Source organism: Thamnophis sirtalis, unplaced genomic scaffold (assembly GCF_051295495.1).
Source record: "Thamnophis sirtalis isolate CommonGarterSnake01/CBP01778 unplaced genomic scaffold, rThaSir2_p1.2 scaffold_7, whole genome shotgun sequence".
Taxonomy (NCBI): Eukaryota; Metazoa; Chordata; class Lepidosauria; order Squamata; family Natricidae; genus Thamnophis; species Thamnophis sirtalis.
This window is the reverse complement of record NW_028261387.1, coordinates 11,001,038-11,027,842: the sequence shown is the minus strand read 5'-3', so window position 1 is coordinate 11,027,842 and position 26,805 is coordinate 11,001,038. Positions and strand designations below refer to the sequence as shown.

The window sequence follows — 26,805 nt, the reverse complement described above, 5'->3', positions numbered from 1 at the left end:
TCCTATTTATAAAACTCAGTGCCTCTGTGAAAGGTAAGGATGACTACTGCGTTTGTGGTGCAATCAGAACATTACGTGTGTTGAAGTTGTTTTAACGCAAACCAAAGGTGCCTTTTAAAAAACAAGTTTACATCCTATTCTTATGCATGTCAGTGCTATGTGTGAGGTAATTTAAGGTAGTTCTGACAAGTGTCGTCGGCATCTTCATACCCGATCACATGGGCGGCAAGCCACTCCCATTCGGTCACATGGGAGGCAAGCCACTCCCATTCGGTCACATGGGAGGCAAGCCACTCCCACAAAGGAGGCCACACCCACAGAGTAGATTCGAACAATTTTTGAAACCCACCACTGGCTGTGGCTCTGGGTGGTCAGTTTTCCTCATTAGTATGGACATTATCCTACCTTCCAACTGTTCTCCATCTTTCTTCTTGCTTATTATTTTTCCTTGGGGGGTTAAAGAGCAAGAAATGATTAAATGGCAGCACCCTTCTTTGCACTCCCTTTGGTCAATTGGAGCACTGATGATGTTCAATCAGGTTTTGACGTTGGCCAAAGCGAAGATCATCACAGATCAGCTTCAATGCGCTTCATATGTGACAGGGAAATGGAAATGCTGCGATGTGGGTGCAGACTATACTATATCTGCATTATTCCCTGCCAAGAAACCCAAAATCTGATTTAGATAATACCCCACCGCAAGATGGAAAGAAAATTAAATGTATGTTTGCCTTCTGTCATTCTATGGTACGATTATAGCTTGAAATTTATGATGAAAATAACCGCAAGTAGCAAAAACTGGAAAAAAAATAAAGATGTCACTTGAAATCTGGGCAGGGAGACTGTAGTGTCAAAAGAGGGAAATCTGAGACCGGAATGCCTTCCGCATGTTAATACACAGAAAATCTACTCTCAAGACAACCCAGGAGAGCTGGATCAGGTACATCAGACAGAACAGGCAGGGGAAATAATCATAGATCTGTTTTCTTTTACAAAGCTGAATAACTATTCAGAAGGGGAGAATCAATACCGAAAAGAAAGAGGCATTAATGGGTCATAAAAGCTTTTGGAATGAATCCACAGGCTCTCAATTTGCTAGTGTCTCTGTGGCTTTTAGCATTTTGCTAAATAATTGTTTGGGCAAAGAGATGCCATTTAACAACATCAGCCATACGAAAAGTTAATCCTGTGAGAAATAAGCCAAGCTGATTTGAATGACATTATTTATGGTACGTCGTTCACATGATATCAAGGCACTGACATGAAATGCCTCTAACTGGATTCATCAGTAATTAACAAACTGCCTCTTCATTATCCTCCTGTATTTCATTTCTCTTTGTAGCCAATTCAGTCCCTGGGCTCTGGGCAGAGTATGTAATTCTCCCTATCTATCCATCTGTCTTTCATTTCATTTCATTTTCCTTTATTTGTATGCCGCCCTTTTCCCTGGGGGGACTCAGGGCGGCTCACAATTCAAAAAGGGAGGGAGGGAAAGACAAACAGTATTCCAATATGGAAACAATACAACATATTAAAAGAGAGCACAACAGTCACACAATTCGGGTGGGGTTGGAATCTTAACCCCAGGCCAGCCGGGACAGCCAGATCTTCAAAGCGGCGCGGAAGGATTGGAGGGTGGTGAGGGTCCGAATCTCCACGGGGAGTTCATTCCAGAGGGTCGGAGCAGCCACCGAGAAGGCTCTCCTCCGGGTAGTTGCCAGTTTGCACTGGCTAGTAGATGGAATTCGGAGGAGGCCTAATCGATGCGATCGTATCGGTCTAGTGGAGGTAATTGGCAGTAGGCGGTCTCTCAAATACCCAGGCCCACTACCATGAAGGGCTTTATAGGTGATAAGTAGCACCTTGAAGCGCACCCGGAGATCGACAGGCAGCCAGTGCAGCTCACGGAGGATAGGTGTAATGTGGGTGAAGCGAGGTGCACCCACAATCGCTCGCGCGGCCGCATTCTGGACTAGCTGAAGTCGCCGAATGCTCTTCAAGGGCAGCCCCATGTAGAGCACATTGCAATATTCCAGCCTAGAGGTCACAATCCACCCATCTCCTTAAAATTTATTCAAAGGAACAAACTTATCTCATACAAGAAGGCACAAACACAAGTCCCAGCATTCAAAAATAAAAAAGAAGTTACTAAATGATCTGCTAGTAATAACATTTTATTGATGCACAGTGTTCATGAATTTGCATGAGGTTCGCTGTTAAAGATTGCTTTTTCACTCTCTAATATTATGCTTGCAATATCTCATACCCATCTTTTGCGTTGTGGGCTTTCTGCTCCCTTATTTTTTCTTTTCCACCGCAAGCAGTTATCTGTACTCTCATAGGTTTCTATGTTGCTCAGATAGCAAGAATAGGAATCTGCAAAAGGAGGTCATAGGCTATTGTGGATCAGGGTTTCTTTGCAGTTTGGTCTAGTTGTTAACGTGCTGGTCTAGAATCCAGGAGATTGCGAATTCTAGTCTCATTTTAGGCATGAAAGCCAACCAGGCAGAGGTGGTATTCAACCGGTTCTCTCCGGTTCGGATGAACTGGTAATGGCAGCTGCAGGAGACTCCGCCCACCTACCCTGATGTAATGCGTGAGCACTGCGCATGCACAGAAGGCGGTGCATATGTGCAGATGAAGTGCATTCACATTTCCGAACCGATAGGGAAGGTAAGTGAATCCCACCTCTGCAACCAGTCTCTCTCTGTTTCACAGAGTTGTTGTGGGGAAAATAGGAGAAGGAAAGAAGACTGTTACATTTCCTGCTTTGAGTTATTTAAAACGCAGCAAAGGCAAGATACAAATCATAAATAAGAATAAAATAAAATAAAAATAAATCTTGTATTGGAATGGTCAAAGAGAGACACAACTAAGGAAGAGAATTATGCTATGGATAAATTAGCCCCAAAGAACCTGAGATTGGGTACTGCTCAGGGGTGGGTTTCAACCGGTTCGCAGCGGTCCCTGCAAACCGGTTGGTCGGCGAACCCGGAAGTAAGTAACTTCCGGGAACGGCGAAGGGCCCACCCGCGCGCCCGTGTGCCCGCGCGCGCTCCTTACCCGGTTTTGACGGGTTCTGCGCTTCCACGCATGCTCAGGACGCATACAGCACCTGCGCGATCCTCCAGGAGCAGCTGGAGCATCGCACAGACGCTAGTATGCATGTGTGTGCCACGCGCGTGCGCGTGCGCGAGGATGCCGCCGGCCCCATTCCAACTGAACCGGTTGGAACGGGGCGAGAAACCCACCCCTGGTACTGCTTGTAGATGTTTGTGCATAGAAGGCCAAGAATGAAATAATTTCAGTGCTGATATAAAAACCTGAGCTAGTAATATTAAAAACAATGTCCCCAATACTTCAAAGGAAATGAAAAGAATAGTATGTGCTACAGTTGGGGAATGCAGTTCCTAGAAGTAGAATGAATGGTGCCATCCACCACAGATAGACTATGGACTGGGGATGTATCATGGTCTTATATTATGACATCTTCTCCCCTACTACTCTTCTTGCACTTAGAAAACAGTTCCCGCCCTTGATTTGTATTAATGTTGGTTTGGCATCATTTTGCTGCTGAGAAAATTATGGTTCTCAGGAATTGTCTCTGAATTCAAAGCAGTGGAATTTCTAAGTCCCAGAACCACCATTAGTAGAAAGGCCTCCTATTGTAGACATTGTAGTAAGTTGCCAGTGTTATACTCATGACTGGCTTGACTCATCCCAGAACTTCAGCACAGGAAGAGAATAGATTATTTATCATCATTTCAATTTAAGATCCAGACTGATATAGGATAAATCCTGATTTAGTTATAGTAGATTCTAAAGCTGATGAACTCTGCCTCAAATCCTATAACTGCACCAGGGGTGGGTTTCTCGCCCCATTCCAACCAGTTCGGTTGGAACGGGGCCGGCGGCGTCCTCGTGCACGCGCGCAGTGCACGCATGCGTACTAGTGTCTGTGCGATGCTCCAGCTGCTCCTGGAGGATCGCGCAGGCGCTGTATGCGTCCTGCACATGTGTGGAAGCGCAGAACTCTTCAAAACCGGGTAAGGAGCACGGGCGGGTGGGCGGGCGGGCCCTTCGCCGTTCCCGGAAGTTACTTACTTCTGGGTTCGCCGACCAACCGGTTTGCGGGGACCGCCGCGAACCGGTTGAAACCCACCCCTGAACTGCACCATTCCCACCCCCTCTTAAATATGCTACTATATTAATTAAACTGGAGTATGTTACTTATGATGACACTGGGCAGCATTAGCAAGAAAGGAAGAATAACACATACTGTACCTATTATATGTAAAAGTATACATATACTTTTACATATACATATATACTTTGGTCAAGTAGGGCGACCAATAGACGCGCGTCTGACAGCCTGCGCTTAGCCAGCCGCGTCTTAGCCAATCAGGCATGGCTTGGCTGTTGCTGGCTGTCAGTCGTACGCGGGCGAAAACCGGCCGTACCAGAAGTCCGGAGGCTTCAGTGAGGCCTGCGTGCATGCAGGAGGAGGGGAGTGGAGGGGAGTGCATGAGCGGGGGGAGGGCATTGCATTATGGTGTGGGCATGCATGTGTGCGCTATCACACATGCGCACGCCCTTTTGGCACCCAAGCAGAAAAAACGTTTGTCATCAGTTATAGGTCGTCCTTGACTTACAACAGTTCATTTCAAATTGACAATGGCATTGAAAAAAGGGACTTATGACTGTTTTTCACACTTAAAGACCATTGCAGCATTCCCATAGTCATATGATCAAAATTCAGCCGTTTGGCAATTGACTTATATTTATGAGTCCTGGGGTCATGTGCTCACCTTTTGCAACCTTCTGACAAGCGAAGTCAACGGGGAAGCCAGATGATTTCCAGCAACTGTGGCAGTGGTGGGTTTCAAAAATTGTTCGAACCTACTCTGTGGGTCTGGCCTCCTTTGTGGGAGTGGCTTGCCACCCATGTGACCGGATGGGAGTGGCTTGCCGCCCATGTAACCGGATATGAAGATGCCGACGACACTTGTCAGAACCACCTTAAATTACCTCACACACAGCGCTGGCATGCATAAGAATATGATGTAAACTTTTAAAAGGCATCTTTGGTTTGCGTTAAAACAACTTCAACACACGCAATGTTCTGATTGTACCACAAACGCAGTAGTCATCCTTACCTTTCACAGAGGCACTGAGTTTTATAAATAGGAGCATGATAATGTAGAATAATCATATCCAAGGACCAGTGGTGGGTTTCAAAAACTTTTGGAACCTCTTCTGTAGGTGTGGCCTGCTTTCCAGGTCCACTGGTGGAACCTCTTCTAACCAGTTCGGTAGATTTGACGAACCGGTTCTCCCGAATAGATGCGAACTGGTAGGAACCCACCTCTGAACTGTGGCAAGAAAGATCATAAAATGGGGCAAAATCCACTTAACAACTGCCTCGCTTAATAGCAAAAATTTTGGGCTCAGCTGCAGTTGTAAGTAGAGGACTACCTGCATTAGTTTTTATCTTGTTTAAAATTTTAATACAAATTATATTAAAAATGAATTTTGTTGTTCATCCCAATTGCTTTTTCTTCATCCTCAAATGGTTTACAAATTTGAAAGGCCTGTAGATGCTGCCTCCCTAGACCAGAATTGCTTCAGGTAATAAGATACCGAATGAAAATGAAGGTAAACAAAATGTAATTTTCACTGCATAGGTCTGTAATTGAAGTTAGCAATGCATTTAGAGTATCCCTGAAATTAACTTACTTTTAATGCTGTGTTCTAATTTGGATGAATGAAAAGTTTGCATGCTTCCTTTATTCCTTCTAGCTCATAAAAAGATATTGGGAAAAGCATTTTCAAAGAATACTACGATTTAAATTCAAATTGCTATTAGGTAGTAATGTACAGCTGCTTTCCGTGGCATGTTCTTATCAGCTGTGAAAAGTTGTTTTAGAGAACATCACATGTCTGAACCTCAGCAACTTTTAAGATATGTAGTGTTCAACTCCCAGAATTCCCTAGCACCTGGGAGTTGAAGTCCACACATCTCAAATTTGCTGTGGTTGAGGAACACTTGAGTAAATAACACTAAGGAAGTTTTGCATGTTCTGGAAGTGCTGATGGGTGGTTTCCTGCTGACATATACTTCTGCCATATTTCCCCTCTGGGAAAATTTCTTCCTGCTTTTTTTAGCATCTTGTCTCAAACACTTACATCAGGGGTGTCAAACCCACGTCATCACGGCGGTGTCACATAATGTATCAGGATTCGTTCTCCCCCTTCACTAAACCAGGCCTGTGACGCATCTGGCCCGCGGGCTGGGAGTTTGACAGCTGTGACTTACATACTTCAAGGTTTGCTGGTCCACCAGACTAGTTATTTTGTTTAAACCCCTCACAAAAAGCAGATTTGGTGAAGATGAATTGGATGAAGGCACCTGCTGACGTTTTTGTGCCCTTCCATTGGCAAAGTTGGAGGTGGACCCCATAATTCCCCAACCCGTTTGAAACCACTAGCAATGCAACAGAAAATGTGCCTATACAGCAGTGCTCCTCAACTTTGGTAACTTTCAGATGTGTAGACTTCAACTCCCAGAATTCCGCACCAGTGGAAAACCTTTTGAGTTCAGAACATTTTGAATACCACTGCTTGTTAAAGTATTGCACCAATATTGCACAACAATCTTCTTACATTTAGTGCTTCATGTATTCATATTACTTAGAATTCTAGTCATACTGATTACATATAAAATAATATTTTGTATATAAAGTATATATACAGTGTATGTTAAAAATCAGTCTGTAACATAAGGGTTAAATCATCAAGTCTTGGAACATGCACAGCTTCTTCTATTCTGCAAAAACCAGCAATTTCAGATGTTTGAAAACTATTCAAAACTATTTAAATTCTGCTCCTTTAATAAAGATTTAAGTCTTACTATCCTCATTACAGCTTTATTCCCAAGGATAGTTACTGCTGCTTTTTCTAGTATCATACAATGATACTCAAACTAAAATTTCTTGCCCTTAGACAACCTCAAAACAAAAAGATTGCAACATTTTGCCTGTATATTAAAAAAAATAAGATTCTTATAAAGAACAGTAACTGTTGCATTGCTGAGTATATAGAACCGTGATGGCATGTGTGCCACAGGTGGCACATGGAGCCCTTTCTGTGGGGCATGCGAGCCGTCCCCTCAGCTCCATTGTGCATGTCCATGCACATCCCGCCAGCCAGCTGATTTTCAGATCTCTGCCACACATGCGCAGAGATGGGCGCATGTGGGAGACACGTGCCCAGTTTTTGGTCCCCAGAGGCTGCAGAAAGGCCTGCTAGGCCCAAAACAGCACTCAGGGGGTTGTGCGCACATGCGCAGGGGTGTGTGCAGGGACGTTGTGTATGCATGCACAGAAGGCGGAGCAGAAGGAGGGTGTCACATGTGCATTGCATTATGGATGTGGGCACGCTTGTGCACACTGTCGCACACGCGCACACCTTTGGCACACAATGACAAAAAGATTAGCCATCACTGATAGAGAATATCTAATTAGACTTTGTCTTGTAAATGACTTTCCCACCTTAGGATCCTTAAAGTATCAGGAACTTTTATTGCTAAAAGCCAAAAGTAGCCTTCCTATCATATTGGCGTGAGTAGAATTAATCCGAGTTATGTTCCGTTCACTACTGGGATCCATAGCAGGGAGCACGGCAGTTATGGAGAAATGAATACATGACAAGCAATATACCATTGTTATATTTTTATTGAATGCCACTCACATGTAGCTGCATAGTAGTCAATGTCGCAAAAATACCTGTAGCAGACAGACACGCAAGACTCATGTGTGCAACAATTACATTTCCTATGAAACAAGCACCATTCTATTATTCCCTTCTGCATTGTTTTCAGGGCTGATAAGCACTAATGAAGTGAACGTTACAAATTAGTATGAACTGAAAAGCAGCAAAAAAAAAAGATGTACAGATGTGCTATCCAGATGGCTTTGCTCCCTGGTTGAAAGAGAACAAAATGCTGATGGCTAGGATTTGCGGACTGGGGAAAAAAAATTGCGCAACCGTTTGTTTGATCTGCCAACAAAAGTTTCATGAAACACGGTAGCGTACAACATAACTCTGCCAATTATTTTGCCAACTAAATTATATGTTATACGTATATTGCTTTAAGTGCTGCTAGAATGGAAATTTTAATCTGAAACTTTCTTTTTTCTTTCTAATTAGGTTTAGGCTACAATGAAGGAAGAGTGAAATGCAATTTTATAATTGTTGCAAGTACAATATTAATTTTTTACAAACACAGCTGTTATTCTTGAAATAGTTGTCTAATTTTAAATTTTTAAATCCTTTATATATACCATTTGAATACAGACACACCGTTGATATAGATTTAAGCATTTTTAAACATTATTGTACTAAAATAACTTGAGAAATGTATACTGTAGCCAGACAGGACTGTGCAATTCATAATTTTATCAGAACGGAAGGACTGTAACAAGTCACCCCTTTATCCTCAAGTACCTCTAAAATGCGAAGCTATGAAGAATATTATGTAGATGACTGGCTGAGCATGAGGGAGGGGTCAAACACGATATCAGTCATGAGTCCCTTTGCATCCACAAGGGATCTAAGTCCAGCCCATCTTGAATTCCTGTGACTCTTATCTAATACCACTAGTACTTCAGATTCTTGTAGAGAGCTTAAGCTTGCAATAAACCTTCATATTCATTTGAACTGCCTGTACCTCCTGATTTCTCTGAAGCTTGACATATTGTCTAGTACACACACAGTTCTGAAGTTTTCTCAATAAAAGTCTAAATTATCTAGACAGACAATCCAAAGTAAATTTGGCACTGGAAGAAACAAGTGTTTTCAAAGTCAGGAAAGAAAATCAATTTTGGACTACTTTTATTATCATTGATTTGGTAGTTCTAGAACAAGGGGGTTCCATTTTGGCAACTTTAAGACCTGTGGGTTTTAAGTCCCAGAATTTCCCACATCCATTTGCCGCTGGGCTCCACCAGTCTGATACTAGAGCTTTAATACTAAAATATATCAATTCAGAAATCTTTACTTTTGAACCTATTAGATTTTCTTCAAACATATATGACTCAAATCTAATAATTGCTAATATTAAGCTCTGATAGGCAGGGGTGGGCTGCCACGGGTTCGGGAGAACCCCTAGCTAACATTATGGCTGCTTCAGAGAACCTCCAAATCCAGTTGTCCAGTTGGCTTTGCTATTAACATCTAGATATTCTTATCTACCAAATCAGTTGTCTTAAATAGAATCATACCTGATTTCCAGGTAGGTAGCATAAAAACATTGTACATGCCAACTCTGAAATCAGTAGAATTGATGCTGTATGCTTCCAACTCACTGAGTTCAGGATCACCACAATTTGTTTTTAATAATATGAATCCTAGAGATATTAGATAGGTAAAATTGACAATTTTTAAAATTCTTATTCATATATCCTCAAATGTAATTTTTAGAAATAAATATGTCCGTATCTATTTTCCTAATACAACTTTTTGAAACCCTAACCAAATACATAGAATTTTAATTAGACATTCATTTTTATGTCTCAAAATGGATAGGAATGTCAAAAATTGAGATGTTATAATAGAATCAATCTTTTATTAATGGTAAACTTACTAGTTATTAGATGAGATTCGCTGATAGTGATTGTTTATTAAATGAAGTAGTGCAAGTGTCAATCATTAAGTATTCTTAAATTATTCATAGTATGAAAGAACCAATGTAAACTTAAGTTTTAAAAAGCAATATACATAGCAGCTCAGTGGGATCTCTAAGCTGTTTATTGGCTTGTTTTACCATCAAATGGCCTTAAGAGAAAACTCCAGCAATAATTTTAAGGGCAACCATAGCAAAGCTAAAATATTGATGACTGTGAGATGGCAGCAGAGAGCCACTTTTTTGTACCTTTTTGCTGCCCTCTAGTGTCAGATGGATTTTGAAGACTAGATATGGTATCCCTACTAATAAACATAGTAGCAACAGTGCTGAAATGGAGTATCATTAAATTGTGTTTTATCTATGCATTATCAAAGCAGTGATTTTTGCCACAGTCATCCCACTAAGCTAAAACTTACTATTTCCTCCTGCAACAGAAAGTAACATCAGGTAGCCTAATCTGGCCTTTGCTGAGTAATTGCACTGAAATTATGGAACAGATGAGCTCTGGCTATTGAGTTCCAGATGATTTCACTAAACCTTAATTTAAAGTACTTAGAACAAATTGACTTAAATTGAGGGCTGGAATCTCTTCCAACCTTCTGCTAAAAAGCAATTGCCTTCCTGCTAAGTTCCACTAAGGGCTAATGCACAAACAACCATCAAGTTGGGAGGCCTGTAAATAGCTCCTTGAAATAGTTTCAGAGTGGCAAGCCTTTTATGCAGATGAGCCCAATTCACTAGGTTCTCCTTTCACATTATTATAGTAAGCCCACAAATTGAAGGAGATCCACAGTTGTGGATAGCTGCAATGTTGCAATTTTGGTGGGAGTGCCTGTGCAAATAGTAAGCAACTTGAACACTACTTGAACGTCATTTTTTTTAAAAAAAACTAAAGTTGTGGCTCCTTTCAAGACTTCTGCAGAAAGCTCTTCGTCTTACAGACAATTTATTTTCCCCCTCAATCCTAATTCATTTCAGTTATATATATACATACATATATAGACAATAAATTACATTCTAAATACAGTAATTACTTTTAACAACTTTCAAAAGTTGGCAAAATGCAAACTTAGTACATGAGACTCTTTTACTCCTACATTATAACCTGAGTAAGCTTGGTATTTTATTGTACAGCGTGGACAAACAATTACATGCTTCAAAGCAAAGTGTGTTTTTATAGGCGCTCATTGTATGTTAAATTAAAGTACCCTTCTCCACTGGGTATGCTTTGAGATTTTCAACGATTCTGAATGAGCAGTGCAAGGGCTCCCATTTGGAGCATATAAGCCACAGAAAACCAAAGTCTGGCTCCAAATTAATTATGCCCTATTGTAAAAAGAAAATAGAGGGAAAGGTGTCTTTAAAGTTTTTACAAGAAGGTAAGAAAGGGAGGGGACAAAGGTTAAAGGTATATTAACATTTTATGGATAGAGCGGGAGAGATTCCTCCCTCTTACTCTCAAAATACTAGAATCTAGGGTCAGCTAAATGGTGGGACATTACAGTAGATAAAGTTATTCAAACAGCATTGGGAATTTGCTAACACAAGGCATAGTTTTGGTAAATTTCTTTTGGAAGGGATTTGACTCATCCAGGATTAATGCTGGTTAGCCATTCTAACCAGCATTTTCAGTAACGGAGGTAATGGGCTTCTCTGGATCCCTTCCCAAGTAACATTGAATTGGAGAGAGATCTTGTATTCATGTCCTGCTTAGCAGGGGGATATTATTTCTATAGCATTGCTACTGGGGAGCAGAATATGGGACCACTTGTCTGATGTACTATGCTTCTAAGGCTCTTAAATGTAAAATTCAGGTAGTACTCAAATTACAACTGTAATCGAGACTGCTCATCATGGTCATAACTCGTGATGGTTGCAAAATAAAGAAAAGATTGATTTTACAGCCTTTTTGCAGTAGTTGTTAAGGGAACATGGTTGTTAAAGAAGCAATGGTTTGCTATGGGTGCAGTTTGGCTGAATAGCGAAAGTAAATGCCATTTTTTGGCAAAACCGTAGTAAAACATGGTCAGGTGGCTGTAGGCCACTGCAAACAGCCATAAATGCAGCCCACTTGCCAAGGGCCTGAAGTGCAGTCACATAACTGTGGCGGGACCCACTGTCAGAACTTTGAATCTGAGTTATCAGTATCCCGCAAGTAAGTTCATTGGAACTAAGCAATTGGTTGTAAGTTGAAGACTACCTATATAGAGGTACCTTAAATCAGGGCTACCATTCTAATTGGTTTCTGAAATAGAACATGTGGAAATAGAAGATACGTGGCATTTGAAACATATCAAAGTCTAATTTTCTATGCTTTTATACTTCATATACATATTGAGCATATTTTAAGATACACTCATTGATTTTAAAGATTCTGGAGTGATTCTCAAATGATGAACACTCGCATAGTCCTAACAGTTGCCAAGGAACAATAGGCATTAACAACGTCTATCAGTGGGATTTTTAACAATAAGACAAGCATTGTTATTTGCATTCCAGACAAAAGCTAGCGTTTTTATACGACAGACAATTACTGTTACAAATCATAGAGAACCTCAAGGACCACAGCAATGGACCAAGCCTGAGTTTCACAGCTGAAGGGACAATATTGACCATTTTCATTAGTCAATTCTGGAAGCCCTTTCCAAGGAGACCTGCCGAAAAACCAAGTTAACATATTACCATCTGAATAACATATCTTAAACGAATACAAGATAATGTCAGGGCAGATATAAGTTAGACAAATTAATTTACATTTTGCACTATATTTCTAACTAGCTCTTATATTTATTAATTTCTATTTATAAGAGAAAGTGGAAAATCCGATATTACAGAAAAAATTGGAATAGCTCTGTGTGCACAAATTTTACACAGCATCCATCCATCCATCCATCCATCCATCCATCCACCCACCCACCCACCCACCCACCCACCCACCCACCCACCCATCCATCCATCCATCCATCCATCCATCCATCCATCCATCCATCCATCCATATGGAATTCTGAGGGATATTCAATTATGGCATTTCAGCTCTAAATGGAATAGAGGGATATGATTTGAAAGGAAGAATAGATGTACTCCTTGGCTTATGACCACATTTGCGGCCAGGATTTCCATTGCCAAGCAAGACAGTTGTTAAGTGAGTCACCACTGATCTTACAAACTTTTCTGCCCTGTTTTTAAACAAATCACTGCAGTTGTTAAGTGAATCACATTATCATTAAGTGAATCTGGCTTCCTTCACTGACTTTCTTTTTCAGAAGCTGAATGGCAAACACATGGCTGCGGGATGATGTTGCAACTGTCAAAGTACACATCAATTGCCAAGTGCCCAAATTTTGATCATATAACCGTGTCGGGATCAGTGGTGGGATTCAAATAATTTAACAACTGGTTCTCTGCCTTAATGACCATCTGGGTAGGTGGGGCTCGGTGGTCATGTGGCTGGGTGGGCGTGGCCAACTCAAGGTCACGCAAGTCGATGGGCGCTTCGCCTTAGCTGTTACAATGTAATAAGGGTTAACAGGAGAGGCAGTTTCTGTAAGCAGGTCAATAAAGATTAGGCTAGAAACAACACCAGAATGTTTCCTTCCTGCCTTCCTTACAGGATTAGCCCTGTAAAGTGGAAAAAACAAAAGGAGGTTTCTTCCAACAACCGGTTCTCTGAACTACTTAGAAAGTTACCAACTGGTTCTCCCGAATAGGTGCGAACCGGCTGAATCCCACCACTGGTTGGGATGTTGCAATGGTTACAAGTGTGAGGATTGACAGTCAATTTTTCTCAGTGCCATGGTAACTAAATGAATGGTTGTAAGTCGAGGACTACCTGTACATGAGTGATATGTCCCAAAAGGTGCTTTTTTCAAAAGGGAACTGGACTTTATTGTTTTTCTTTGAAGACGTTCCGCTTGTCATCCACGAAGCTTCTTTAGCTCTGACTGGACGTGGGGGTTTTCAGAGCTGAAGAAGCTTCTTGGATGAGAAGCGAAACGTCTTCAAAGAAAAACAATAAAGTCCAGTTCCCTTTTGAAAAAGCACCTTTTGGGACAACCATGACCTGGATGACTGAGAATCTCCATAGACGTGAAGGTGATATGAACAACGCAGAGCTGAAATTACCTCAGCACAGTGGTTCTCACTTGTTGTTCAGGGACTACTGAGGGTTAGAGCATCTGTGTAAAGCATTTTTTTTTGGGGGGGGGGAGAAAACCATTCTGTGTCCATATCAGGGACGTGCAGTCAGGGGAGGCAGAGCCTCACCACTGTCATCATGAAAAGAAAAAAAAAAAGTAAAAGGAAAAAGGCTGAGGTAATTGCTGCCAGAGTCACAGTGGATGACTCTGCTTAGTGCTTAACTGTTTGAAAAAGCCTCTCAAAAACTACAGGAGGAGGCGGGAGAACGAGGTGCCTCATCTAGTCTGACTTTATGATCACTCGAGCAGAGCTAAGCAAGGGTTAAAAGCCAAAAAATTCCTGACGTAGATGAGGCACGTCCTTCTCCTGCCTCCTCCCGTAGAGGGCGCTTTTAAGAGGCTTTTTTAAACAGTTAAGCAGAGTCATCCACATGGTGACTCTGGCAGCAACTAGCTCAGCCTGACCTCAGCTCTTGCCTTTTTCCTTTTACATTTTCTTTTCTTTTCATGATGGACTCCATATCAATATATTTTCCTTTCCTATACAGTCTGAAATAGAAAAATCTGCTCGGCCAGTGCACTGGTTTCCAAAGTATACAGGCCTCACTTCAGACATTAATGCATGCAAGTTACTGCACTTGAAATCCTAGCCAGCCAACTCACCTCACAGGATGGTTGTTGTGAGGAAAATAGGAAGGAGTATTAAATATGCTTGCCGCCTTGAGTTACTTATAAAAACAATGAAGGTGGGATACAAATTAATAAAGGATAAAAAATAGTGTTCTCAGACACTACCCAAGCAATAGTGCAAAGCTATGCATACTAATCCAGTTTCCAGTCAAAAGGAAACAACTTTCTGACCGAATAATTTTTGTATCTAGAAAAGATCATCTTCTGAAAAAGAAAGGGGATATAGCTCAAGTTCGTGCTTTTTCCTAACCTATCTCAAACGTTGAGTTTCCTCATGAATCTCAATTCGAAGAAACTCTCTGAAGAACAAACTCAATTAGGATATGAAATAGAACAGCATTAAGACCCTCGTAAACCTTGAGCACATTTATTATTGCAGTAGCAATCCAGATGATTGTGACTCAAAAGGTATTCCCTGAACGTATATTTTTCAATGCGCTGCAGGGAATTTTATTTGTCCAAAAGCACAAGTAATCTTTGGAAGATCAGCATCTACTTTATTTCCATGTGTGACTGCAAGAAGAAAATTTACTTCGCTGATTCCCTAACTTCCAATTAGGTACAATTTATTGATATTCAGCCTATTCCTCAACACCTGACTGGTTATTGCATCTGAAAGTAAACTAAATACCAGACTTGGTACTGTTTGCAGTGAAAAAAAAAACCAAATTAAAGTCCAAAATTGAATTCAGGTCTGCCTTTTGCATGATTCAGGTTCATTCAGCACTGTACTAAGATATCTATAATTGCTGTACATGTTTGCGTAATAAAATAGCAATAATATCCTACATACATTTAATTTTAAAAGATTCAAATTTTGATTTAACTTTTCAGATTTTTTTTGTTTAATTTGAAAAACATTTCATTTGCTCCATGACTTTACTTTACTTTACTTTAATAAGATTTGTATGCCGCCCACTCCCTTGGGACAAAAGTAAAAACATATTAAAAATTTTAAAAATACAATTGTTAAAATTAATCTATCATCCATTCAATCAAATGGGGCTGGATATTCATCAACAGCCCCATGCCTGCCGGAACAGCCAGGTCTTGGTTGCTTTACGGAAGGCCGGGAGAGTGGTGAGGGTCCGGATCTCGGCGGGTAGCTAGTTCCACAAGGCCGGTGCAGCTACAGAGAAGGCCCTCCCTTGGGGAGCCGTCAGCCGGCATTGTCCGGTCGACAGCACCCGGAGGAGGCCCAACCTGTGTGATCTTATTGGTCGTTGGGAGGTGAATGACTATGAATTATGCATGCATGTACAACATGTAGGAAGTGTGAGCTCTTCTGCTTGTTTGGTGCCATTTTTCCCCCTTTCCCATTCCTGAACGCTGGCAGGCATAGATATAACATAGTTTTCCTGATTCTGAATTCAGGTTGCTACTAATAGTTCTCTCTAATATAAATTTACTTTGAATTGAGTTATAAAAAATACAAAAGTAAACAGTGACATATGAAACCTCCTAATTATTTCTCGCTGGAAGAACTGTATCAGTTCCTTTTTATAGGAAAGGAATAGCCTATAAAAACTTTTTATCATTCAAGGTATTTTATTCTGTGTATGAGCTCTGTTGTGGCCCATCAGGAGCCGTTGGAGCTGCCACCAGACTCCGACAGCGAGGGGCCCTATGAGTCAGCTCTGGAGGATGTGGAGGACCCTGGACAGGGTTCCGACTCTGAGCAGGGCGCAGAGAGACTGGTTGGCCACCAGGTGGCACCTGAGCCTTGGACCAGTGGGGAGGAGACAAGGGAGAGTGATCCAGAAACCAGCAGTGAGTTGTTCCTGGATGCACGCCATCGAAGAGCTAATAGGCGTAAGGAACAATTACGCAATTACAGGAGGTAATTGTGCTCAGCTGGTGGTCATGAGGCTCCTCTCCAGACTATAAAAAAGACTGCTTGTGACATGCCCCTTTTGCAGAAGTCAACGCATTGACTAAAGAGAACGTAACTAACTTTGCAGGCTGGATTGCTGCCAAAGTTTGTCTGAATTGCTGCCAAGGTTTGTCGGACTTGCTGCCAAGGTCCTTATCTGTTTGTTTGCTTGGCTTTCAGCCACCGAGATTCTGGTCTTGCTATTAGAGGACATTCTAATTAAGCTTGTCTCGGCTTTCGTTACTGGATGGAGGAGGGGGTCAGAACAGAGCTCTATCTTGAACGTTGGCAGAACTTCTGTCTTCATTCTTTTTTATTTTTGTATCATACATATTCAGGCAGTATCAAAATATCAATATATGTATATCAAAACCGATGTTCAACAGTAACATTTTATATTGTATAAATAAAAGCTACCTCTCAAGATGAACATAATGGCGAGAAAGAACATTCTTAATCAAAAACACAGTCTCTGCATAGATCTCTGGACCAATTAACTTGGAGAAGTATAGCTTGGCACGAAGGAAATATCCAATTGGCCAAAGCCATTCCTTAAAAACAAAACAAACAGAATTGAGGATACAGTGTTTCAATATGAAAACTGAAAATCTAAAATCAATTGATAAAGACTGATAAAGTATAACACTTACAGGTCCTTGATGGTAATTGAATCCTTTAGACACATTATAATTATCATTGTCTAAGGCATTATCGTAAACACCGCAATAAACCATATCACTAGGAAAAAAAATGAGTCAATTAATATTTCTGAGAAAGACACATCAAGTTTTATGAAAATAGGACAAAGATCATTAAGATGGCTTTCACCATTCATTTTTATAGGATTTTAGATCTGGTGTTTGTTTATATTAGTGAATCTTATTCTCAGTGGAGTGTATTTACTTATTCAGACATTATTCACTGCAACAGAATGTAAACGATGTCAATATCTCTTTATTTGCAGTGAAATTGCATTAATTAATACAATAGTGATGCTGCACTAATATACTGATGTGATGTTTCTATGACGTTGCTGTTTAAAATATTCAGTTCCAATTAGTGGATCTTATACATCTCAAAATGTACCCTCTTGATAAGGATCAAGAAAACAATAGTGATAAAATGCTGCTTGAATCCCTTTTGCAATATCTTAAGACCAGAAAACAGGATATAGAGGAAACTAACATGAAACAGAATAGTTGTCAGCCATGACCCAGTTTTATAAAATCAATCCCATCACAATAAAAATAAAAACTTTTAGGACTCAGGCCTCTGGCTATTAATTAAGTCAAATCTATCTTCAAACAAATATTATTCACGCTATAGAATTTCTTTAAACTATGATGATGGACACAAAAATTAGTACACTTGTAGCAGACTCAACTGTTTATGAAACTTAGCTCCTATTTACAGTGAGGTTCACCGACAAATGCGCGCTCGACAAAAGCGCGCCGTTGAAACCGCGGCAATGAAACCGCGGCAAGAAAACTGCGATGTCGAAATCGCGCCGATGAATGAGCGCAGAAGCGCGTGATGATGGACACGAAAATTAGTACACTTGTAGCAGACTCAACTGTTTATGAAACTTAGCTCCTATTTACAGTGAGGTTTACTGACAAATGCGCGCTCGACAAAAGCGCGCCGATGAAACCGCGCCGATGAAACCGCGGCAAGAAAACTGCGATGTCGAAATCGCGCCAATGAATGAGCGCAGAAGCGCGTGATGATGGACACAAAAATTAGTACACTTGTAGCAGACTCAACTGTTTATGAAACTTAGCTCCTATTTACAGTGAGGTTTACTGACAAATGCGCGCTCGACAAAAGCGCGCCGATGAAACCGCGCCGATGAAACCGCGGCAAGAAAACTGCGATGTCGAAATCGCGCCAATGAATGAGCGCAGAAGCGCGTGATGATGGACACGAAAATTAGTACACTTGTAGCAGACTCAACTGTTTATGAAACTTAGCTCCTATTTACAGTGAGGTTCACCGACAACAGCGCACTGACAAAAGCGCGCCTTCAACAAACAAGTAATAACAATCTAATAACCCTAGCCCTAATCCTAACCCTAAACCTAACCCTGAACCTAACCCTTACCTTAACTTAAATCACGCTTTTGTGGGCGTGGTTTTGTCAGCGCATTGTTGTGGGTGCGTTTATGATGTCGCAGTTTTCTTGCTGCGGTTTCGTCAGCGCGCTTTTGTCGTGCGCGCATTTGTCGGGTCACGTTACAGTGATAGACTTATTCATTTACACTAGGTAAGACTTCTTATGCAACTATGTCTCCATCATCCCAACAGCATTTAAGACTTACATACCTCTTCACAGTAATTTACAGCACTCTCTTAGCAGTTTACAGAGTCACAATATTGCCCCCAACTATCTGGGTCCTCATTTTACTGACCTCGGAAGGATGGAAGCCTGAGTCAACCTTGGCATACTTGGCATTGGCCCACCCCACTCACCCTGGCAGAATATGCATATTCCGGATCCCATCAACCAAGGAGGGGTTTAGAAGAGCTTTTTTCTGCCATGGCTTTGGACTATTATCTCCCTCATCATCCCATCTTCTTGGCCTTCCCAAAGAGCCGGAAATCCTGGCTTTGCAACTGGGCATGGGATCCCTATATGGTTATCCTGTTTTGGAGGTGGCTGGTAGATTAGTACAAGATCTTACATCCACCCTGTCTAAGCACTGGATTTTATCTGCTTTAATATTAATTTTCATGTTTTAGCTTTTAATGTCTGATGTTTTCATGTTTTAATCCTATAATTGTTTTATTCCTTTTTGGTGGGGTGGATCGGTGTTGGTAATTTAATAAATAATAAAATACTTACTCTGGGTCTAAAGTTTTCATCCCAAGTGGACCAAGTAATTTTTTCTCTAACGTTTCAAGTGCTTTCCAAGCATGCTCAGGAAAGAACAATTCAGGTGCCTTGATTTTTTTTAAAAAAAAAGTAGAAAAAGATATCACATGTAAACAACAGAATACTAAAAAACATAAAAGGTACAAAATTGTCCTGAAGTTATATCCCATGTTATAAGTAACATTTATTTCACAAACTTATTTATTGAAGAGCATGAGCCGTAAGCGTTCCCTGCTTTGTTTATAGTCCCATCTACTCCACTGCTTCTCCCAGCAAACTATCCCCTTTTGTATCTTCCAACATTTTAACCAATTTTTTGATTCAAAAGTATTCAGAATTGCTAACAAAAGTGCCAAAAACACATGCAAAAAAATAAATAAATCATGTGTCATTTTAAAAACCACAATACGCACCACAACCATTGCTATAGGGAAATTGGGCCTCAGCTGATAATCACACCAAGGACTTGATGCTCCGTAACTGTCTTTGTATATGCTCCGCTTATGAACCAGAGTTGGATGTGTCTCGTTGGGATCATTTGGGTCTTCAGAGACAAAAAACAGCTTTTCGAAATGGGCTTGGATTTTTCTGTTCCACTGATCGTATGTAAAGGTCTCGTCTCTCCCTGGAAAACAACATCAGTTTTGTGCAATTGACTGACACAATAAAAAGAATAATTAAGGACACATCCTGGTAGGTCATAGCTGTGCTGTAATTAGAAAAATGATGCTACTACAAATATATTACCTAAAATTCTTCAGATTCGGTGTTGTTAACTATCAATTCTGAACTGGGACAACTGTTTCCAAGACAAACTGAAGCCCACTTCATCTGGAGGACCCATTAATAACAACAAATAGTAATTTGATCTAAACAAGTATTTTACCTGGCTAAAAACCGGATGGTTCTAGAGCAGGCTTTATCACCGTATAGGATAGAAGTTAGGCATACTGCAAGGGCCAAGCTTCCCTATGCCTAAGCATGGAGGTAGCAAAAAATGGCTGATGGAAAACAGAATTTAGGACTGTCGATATATCGGTGTGGATGGAATCAGATGGATGAGGAAACTATATTTTTGAGTTATAATATGTCCTCTGTATCGGTCCCAAAAGTGCTTTTCAAAAGGCAATTGGACTTTCTTGGGTTTTTTCCCCCCTCGAAGATGTTTTACTTCTCATCCTGAAGAAATGAAGAAGCTTCTTGAATGAGAAGGAAACTGTCTTTAAGGGGAAAAGTCCAGTTGCCTTGTGAAAAGCACCTTTGACCTGGCTGATTGAGAATCTCCGTAAATTCTCTCTATATTGGGTAGAATTCATTTTCTCTTTCTTTGCAAGTATCCTGCCAAGGCAGGTTTAGGAGTGGAGACATGCCCTGCTCCTATTGAGACTATCAATATCAAACAGAATCAGCGAAGAAAATTTTCTTCTTGCAGTCACACATGGAAATAAAGTAGATGCTGATCTTCAAAAGATTACTTGTGCTTTTGGACAAATAAAATTCCCTGCAGCGCATTGAAAAATGTACGTTCAGGGAATACCTTTTGAGTCACAATCATCTGGATTGCTACTGCAATAATAAATGTGCTTAAGGTTTACGAGGGTCTTAATGGTGCTCTATTTCATATCCTAATTGAGTTTGTTCTTCAGAGAGTTTCTCCGAATTGAGATTCATGAGGAAACTCAATGTTTCGATAGGTTAGGGAAAAAAGTCAATTCTTCCATTTTTCTTGCTATCAGATCCCAGGCTCCAGGATTCGGAGGAATAGCAAGAGAAATGTGTGTGGGGGGGTGCCTTTTTACCCGCCCCACCAAAAGTGAAATGTTCACTCAGTGCTTGATAGGTGCTGTTGAATGGGCATGCTTTTTAATGTTACATAAGGCTGCTGGATACGTGTTAAAAATTCACCCCTGTGGACAAAGAGCTGCAGGGCCTAATTCACAGAAGGAATTGAACTGCGTGGGAGGTGCCATAGCTATAAAGAACTATATATCCCCCATGGGAAGGAAACAGTCTTTCAACCAAGTCGCTTCTGCATTACTTCCTGCTTTCTTTCCCATAAGGACAACAGCTCTTCAACCACGCAGTCCACCTGGTTAACCACTGCTTTCCTACCCCCCCCCCCATGGATTAGGTTCTTCAGGGTACAAATCATCCCTCTCCCTTATCGTAGGGACGCATCTAAATTATGCAGTGATGGGGTGGGTGGGAACGGAGAGGAGATTGCTTCATTTCAAGTGAACAAGCCTCTTTTCCCTGCTTTACTTCCCTAAAGCTTATCTGGATGTACCTTCTTCTTTTTTGTTTTGTTTGTTTTGTTTTATTAGACATTTATAGGCCGCCCTTTTCCCTGAGGGGACTCAGGGCGGCTTACAGTCAAAAGGGAAGGGAGTGTCAGACAATACAAAAAGAAATGTGCACAAAAGTAAATTAAATAATAAAACTCAACATTCACTCAGCATTCGGGAGGGGCAAAAGTAAACTTATCCCCAGGCCTGACGGGATAGCCAGTTCTTGAGGGCTGTGCGGAAGGCCTGGACGGTGGTGAGGGTACGAATCTCCACGGGGAGATTGTTCCATAGTGTCGGAGCCGCAACAGAGAAGGCTCTCCTCCGAGTAGTCGACGGTCGGCACTGACTGGCGGATGGAATACGGAGGAGGCCAACTCTATGCGATCTGATGGGACGCAGGGAGGTAATTGGCAGAAGGCGGTCTCTCAAATAGCCAGATCCACTACCATGGAGCGCTTTATAGGTGGTGAGTAGAACCTTGAAGTGCACCCGGAGATCGACAGGTAGCCAGTGCAGCTCACGGAGGATCGGTGTTATGTGGGCGAACCGTGGTGCGCCCACAATCACTCGCGCGGCCGCATTCTGGACTTCTTTTCTTAACTATTTTAATTGCTGCATTTGGGTGAGCCGAACGTCAACAAAAGCATTCTGTTCTGACTCTAGCAATAGAGGTTGGCTAACAATCTACGTCTATATTTGTGCTCTTTGCCTTAATTTTTTTTCTTCTCAGGAATTGTCAGAGCATTTCTCCACTGTATATGCAGGCAGCGATAAACAGGCCTGTGAGTGAGATTATTTGTTATCCTGGCTGTAAATCAGCCTGAATGAAAGCTTAGGGGAAACAATGCAACAGGCAGCCAATTATATAGCTTGCTCCCCTTTAATCTTCAAAACAATCCCACGTAACTATTTGAAATGTTCATTTCTCTTCCATCCAACCATTTCTTGATTTAGGGAGCACTCTAATCCAGCTATCTTCCTGTTGGAAGTCATAACCTCTCTGTTGCGTTTTGAGTTGCTCAAAAAAATCTAGTGTGAAACATTTTGGGCACTTTATTACTATTATTAATGTCATTTTTGAATACCCCACAGCCATATTTGCTTACCATGTCTTTTCACAGTAACTCCAGGATATGGAAATAACTTCTTCACCGACAATTCCTGTAACCAGCGAACTGTTGATTTGCATAGACCAACAATTTCCACAGCAGAACCATCTCTAATAAAAACAGCCACAGCAGAAAAGTAAGTTGCACTTCCATTACCAAATGAAATTTTTGGTTACTATATTTAGTGGCCATACCAAGAGCACACAACTCTGATTTACATGTATAATAGATGTATATTATGGAAGAGGGCAGGGTGAATGGGCTAAGACAATGATTTTTGAAACTATTTTGATATTGATAAGAAATGCACCAGACAATTCAGAGAGGTAGTAATTGGCTAGCGATACCAAGAGTTAAATTTGGATCTCAGGATTTTAGACTCCTTTGGATGTACATGAATAATTTATGGAACAGTTGTGGATTCATGTAAATTTAATGTCACAAACATGGCTTCTCTTTTAGATGTTTTTCAGATTTGTACGAGATTGACCATGTTAGGTTAAACCAATCATCTCAAGGGCTACAAGCCCTGTTGCACAATATGTTGAAAGATTCACTCCAAAACTGGACAGAGAATGGATTCAAATTTGGTGGGACAATTTATTTAACATATATCTACATTTGCGCATGTATAACCTTTATTAATTTTTATTTTCACACACTCATAGGATAGTTTTTCTCGCCTGGACTACTGTAACGCTCTCTACATGGGGCTGCCCTTGAAGAGCACCTGGAAGCTTCAACTGGTCCAGAATGCATGGGTTATCATGGGGGCACCCAGGTGCCCCCATGTTACATCCCTTTTAGGCGGCCTGCACTGGTTGCTGGTTGTCTTCCGGGTGCGATTCAAGGTACTAATTATGACCTTTAAAGCGCTCCATGGCTTAGGCCCAGGGTACCTGCGAGACCACCTACTGCCATCAGTAGCCTCCCATTGTCCAGTGCGATCCCACAGAGCTGGCCTCCTCAGGGTGCCGTCGGCCAGACAGTGTCGGCTAGCGACCCCCAGGGGGAGAACCTTCTCTGTGGGAGCGCCTTCCCTCTGGAATGAGCTGCCCCTGGAGCTTCGTATAATCCCCGACCTCTGGTCCTTCCGACGCACCCTAAAAAGTTGGCTTTTCCAGCAAGCCAGCCTGGCCTGAACAAAACAAAACAAATTATTGATCACAGTTAATTTTAATTTGATTTTTTTTAAAAAAAAATGTCATTGTCAATTTTAATTGGGTTTGGGATGTACTATTTAATTTTTTAAAAACTTTTGTATTATGAGTTTCTTTTAATGTTGTATGCCGCCTTGAGTCCTTGGGAGAAGGGCAGCATATGAATCTAATAAACCTAAACCTAACCTAAACCTAAACCTAGTTTGTTTCTCTCATCATATATACATACATTCTTCTTTACCTCTATAGCAAAGCAAACCAACAGGAACTATGGGCAATGGGGTTTTTATTTTAGTCTATGATTGCAAAAAAAAAAAAGGAAGTGACTTTGCACTCTGATATTGCGGTTTTCTCTTCGAATAACCAGAAGGATGTTTTCTTCCTGATTCCCCTCCAAAAAGAGGAAACAGTGGAGCTATTTTAATTAGCAGAAGAAGCTAGCTGTGCCACAGTCCTCCCCCCCCAGCGCACTTTGGAATGAAGGAGAACAGATAGAGAGTGCAGACAAGATGGGAACGATCAGGCAGAGATGGGGAAGAAACTGAAAAAAAAAGTGAGAGGAATACTAAGACCAGGGTTAGAAAAGCAGGAACTCACGAAATAAAAACAGGCTGAATTTGCACTCCTGTCCTAACCCATGGTTTAGGGTTAGGTCATTTGGAAATCAGGCCATAGCAAGTCCAGTCATCCTTCCTTTGAATCAGAACTGGATTGCATATTCAATTCGTGTGGAAATCTAGTGTTAATATGTCAAAAATCTCCAATTGGGTAATTCATAGATGCTCGTTTCAAATGAGGCCAATCTTGCCATTTAACTCAGCAAAACACAGATAAAATTTAAAGCTGCTGCTGCTGCTAGATTTAATGTTTAATGCAAACAGAATGGTTTAAAATGATTTTTCATGAAGAACTTCTGTATTTTAAATCCAGACGATTTCAAGCAAAATTCCTGCCTAGAAATGCCTGCATGTTTATAACTCTTTGCATATATTTTATATACACATCTATCTAAACTGAACATGAATATCCTTGAGGCAATGGACAGTTTTTCCATGTGTTTAATTTAGCCAGTTTATTTTTCCATTGAACCAGCATTTTCCACTGAAAACAGTTTTTATTTTAATTAAAAAAACTAGCTCGCAGCAATTGAACAATAACTGGACTCTGAATGCTCCAGACAAACACTGCTTTAAGGAAGAATTTGATATCAACTATAGTAACACTGAAGTCCTGATCCTTGGAAATCACCTAAATTCCACACATGGAAGATAAATAGCAAGAGCGTTGAACAAGTGCAATCTTTTAAATATTTGGACATGGTTTTCCATAGCCCCATCAAAAACAGTGCACACCAAAATTATGTCATACAAAATGCTCAAAAACTGGCCATTATTCAGCTAAGAGCTGTGCAAAACTATGTTTTGGTGTTCAGCTGGGACTTTACAAGAGCCATGGTTAGAATGCAGTACTATAAGCTACTTCTGCCGGCTGCCAATAGCTCGGTAGTTCGATTCTCACCAGGCTCAAGACTGACTCACCCTACCATCCTTCTGAGGTTGGTAAAATGAGGACCCAGATTGTTGAGGGCAACATGCTGACTGTGTAAACCGCTTAGAGAGGGCTGTAAAGCACGGTGAAGCGGTATATAAGTCCCAGTGCTGTTGCCATTTTCTGTACTCCTCTTGAAAAGATTCAACCTAAATTCCTAATGGCTATATTCCAGATAGCCCTTTACTTTCAAAAATGTAATATTATGGAAGAAGGAGGCAGGGCTATCTCAAGTCAAAATAGGCGCATGGACCTGTGTCATACCAAGATGGTGGAAGTTACTGTTCTTTCCCACAGGTCTGAGTTCCTTATTGTGAACAATTACAAGTCAATATGGTTCAGGACAACTTTACAAAAACCTCAACTTCTCAACTTTTGCAGGGATGTGTTCCTCATGATGGGTTATGAGATGCGCTAAGCACATTTAAACAATGTATCAAAAATGTGAAAGTCCAACAGGACCAGTTTTTTTTTTTTAAATTTAAGTATGTTTTTCACAGCAGTCAATCCCTTTTGATTTGATTTGATTTGATTTGATTGTATTTATATGCTGCCCTTTTCCCCCGAAGGGGACTCAGGGCGGCTCACAATTCAAATCAGGGAAGGGGGGTACAGACAAAAAATAAAAACGAAACATAACAATGCACAATTTAAAAACACACAACAGTCATACCATTCGAGACGGGGGCAACAGCTCTTTAGCCCCAGGCCTGTCGGAACAGCCAGGTTTTAAGGGCTTTGCGGAAGGCCTGGAGGGTGGTGAGGCTGGTTTTACACAAACCAGTGAGATACTTAACACCACATAACTATTTCCAAATTCTGAAGAGCATTAACTTTAGCACACTTCAGTGCTCTCCACAGAGCAATTTTTGAGGGATGATACAAAAGAATTCCTTATGAGCTGATACTTTGCCACCGTGGATAAGGGCCGGTTGAAACTACAGTTCGTGTCCTGCTATACTGTACCTTCTATAAGGGCTCAAGGATCTTACTTATAGCTCCTTGCTTGGTAAATTCGGTTCTTTTTTTATATATAGTTGTTATCAGATCGCTATGATTCAGCCTCCTTGAAGACAGCTAAAATTTGTAACGCTTGTAATACCTGTGCTTCCTGCTTCCCGCTGCCCATCTTTTAATTCATACTGTTGTAATTTCATTGTTTATTTTTATTGTTTCATTGCTTTTCTATTGTTATATTTATATTTTTATCACTCCCCCCCTTTTTTTTACTGTTGTAAGCCAGCCAGAGTAGCTCACAGAAAGATGGGCAACAGATAAACTTAACAAACACTCCCTGAAAATTAGGCAGACTTTTATGATCTACTAACAAACCCACCACCAATTATACTATTTATTTTTTATTATTTTTATGTTTTTCTTTGCAATTCTGATCAGTGATTGTGATAAAAACATTCATTCATTCATTTTGAGCCTTGGTGGCAC

General features: G+C 40.9%; 1 protein-coding gene across 2 annotated transcripts in view; it reads right to left on the bottom strand.

Moving 5' to 3' along the window:
- Positions 1-7,715: 7,715 nt before the first annotated feature.
- Positions 7,716-26,805, bottom strand: part of AGL (amylo-alpha-1,6-glucosidase and 4-alpha-glucanotransferase) — a 63,448-nt gene continuing 44,358 nt past the window's right edge. For both annotated transcript variants that reach the window (XM_087719302.1, XM_087719301.1), the window contains exons 29-34: positions 22,652-22,764; positions 19,671-19,882; positions 19,228-19,325; positions 17,036-17,123; positions 16,803-16,936; positions 7,716-12,339 (exon numbers count right to left, since the gene is read on the bottom strand). In XM_087719302.1, coding sequence (XP_087575428.1) covers positions 12,222-12,339; positions 16,803-16,936; positions 17,036-17,123; positions 19,228-19,325; positions 19,671-19,882; positions 22,652-22,764 — 763 coding nt within the window. In that variant the 3' untranslated portion in view covers positions 7,716-12,221. The remainder of the gene's footprint in view (positions 12,340-16,802; positions 16,937-17,035; positions 17,124-19,227; positions 19,326-19,670; positions 19,883-22,651; positions 22,765-26,805) is intronic.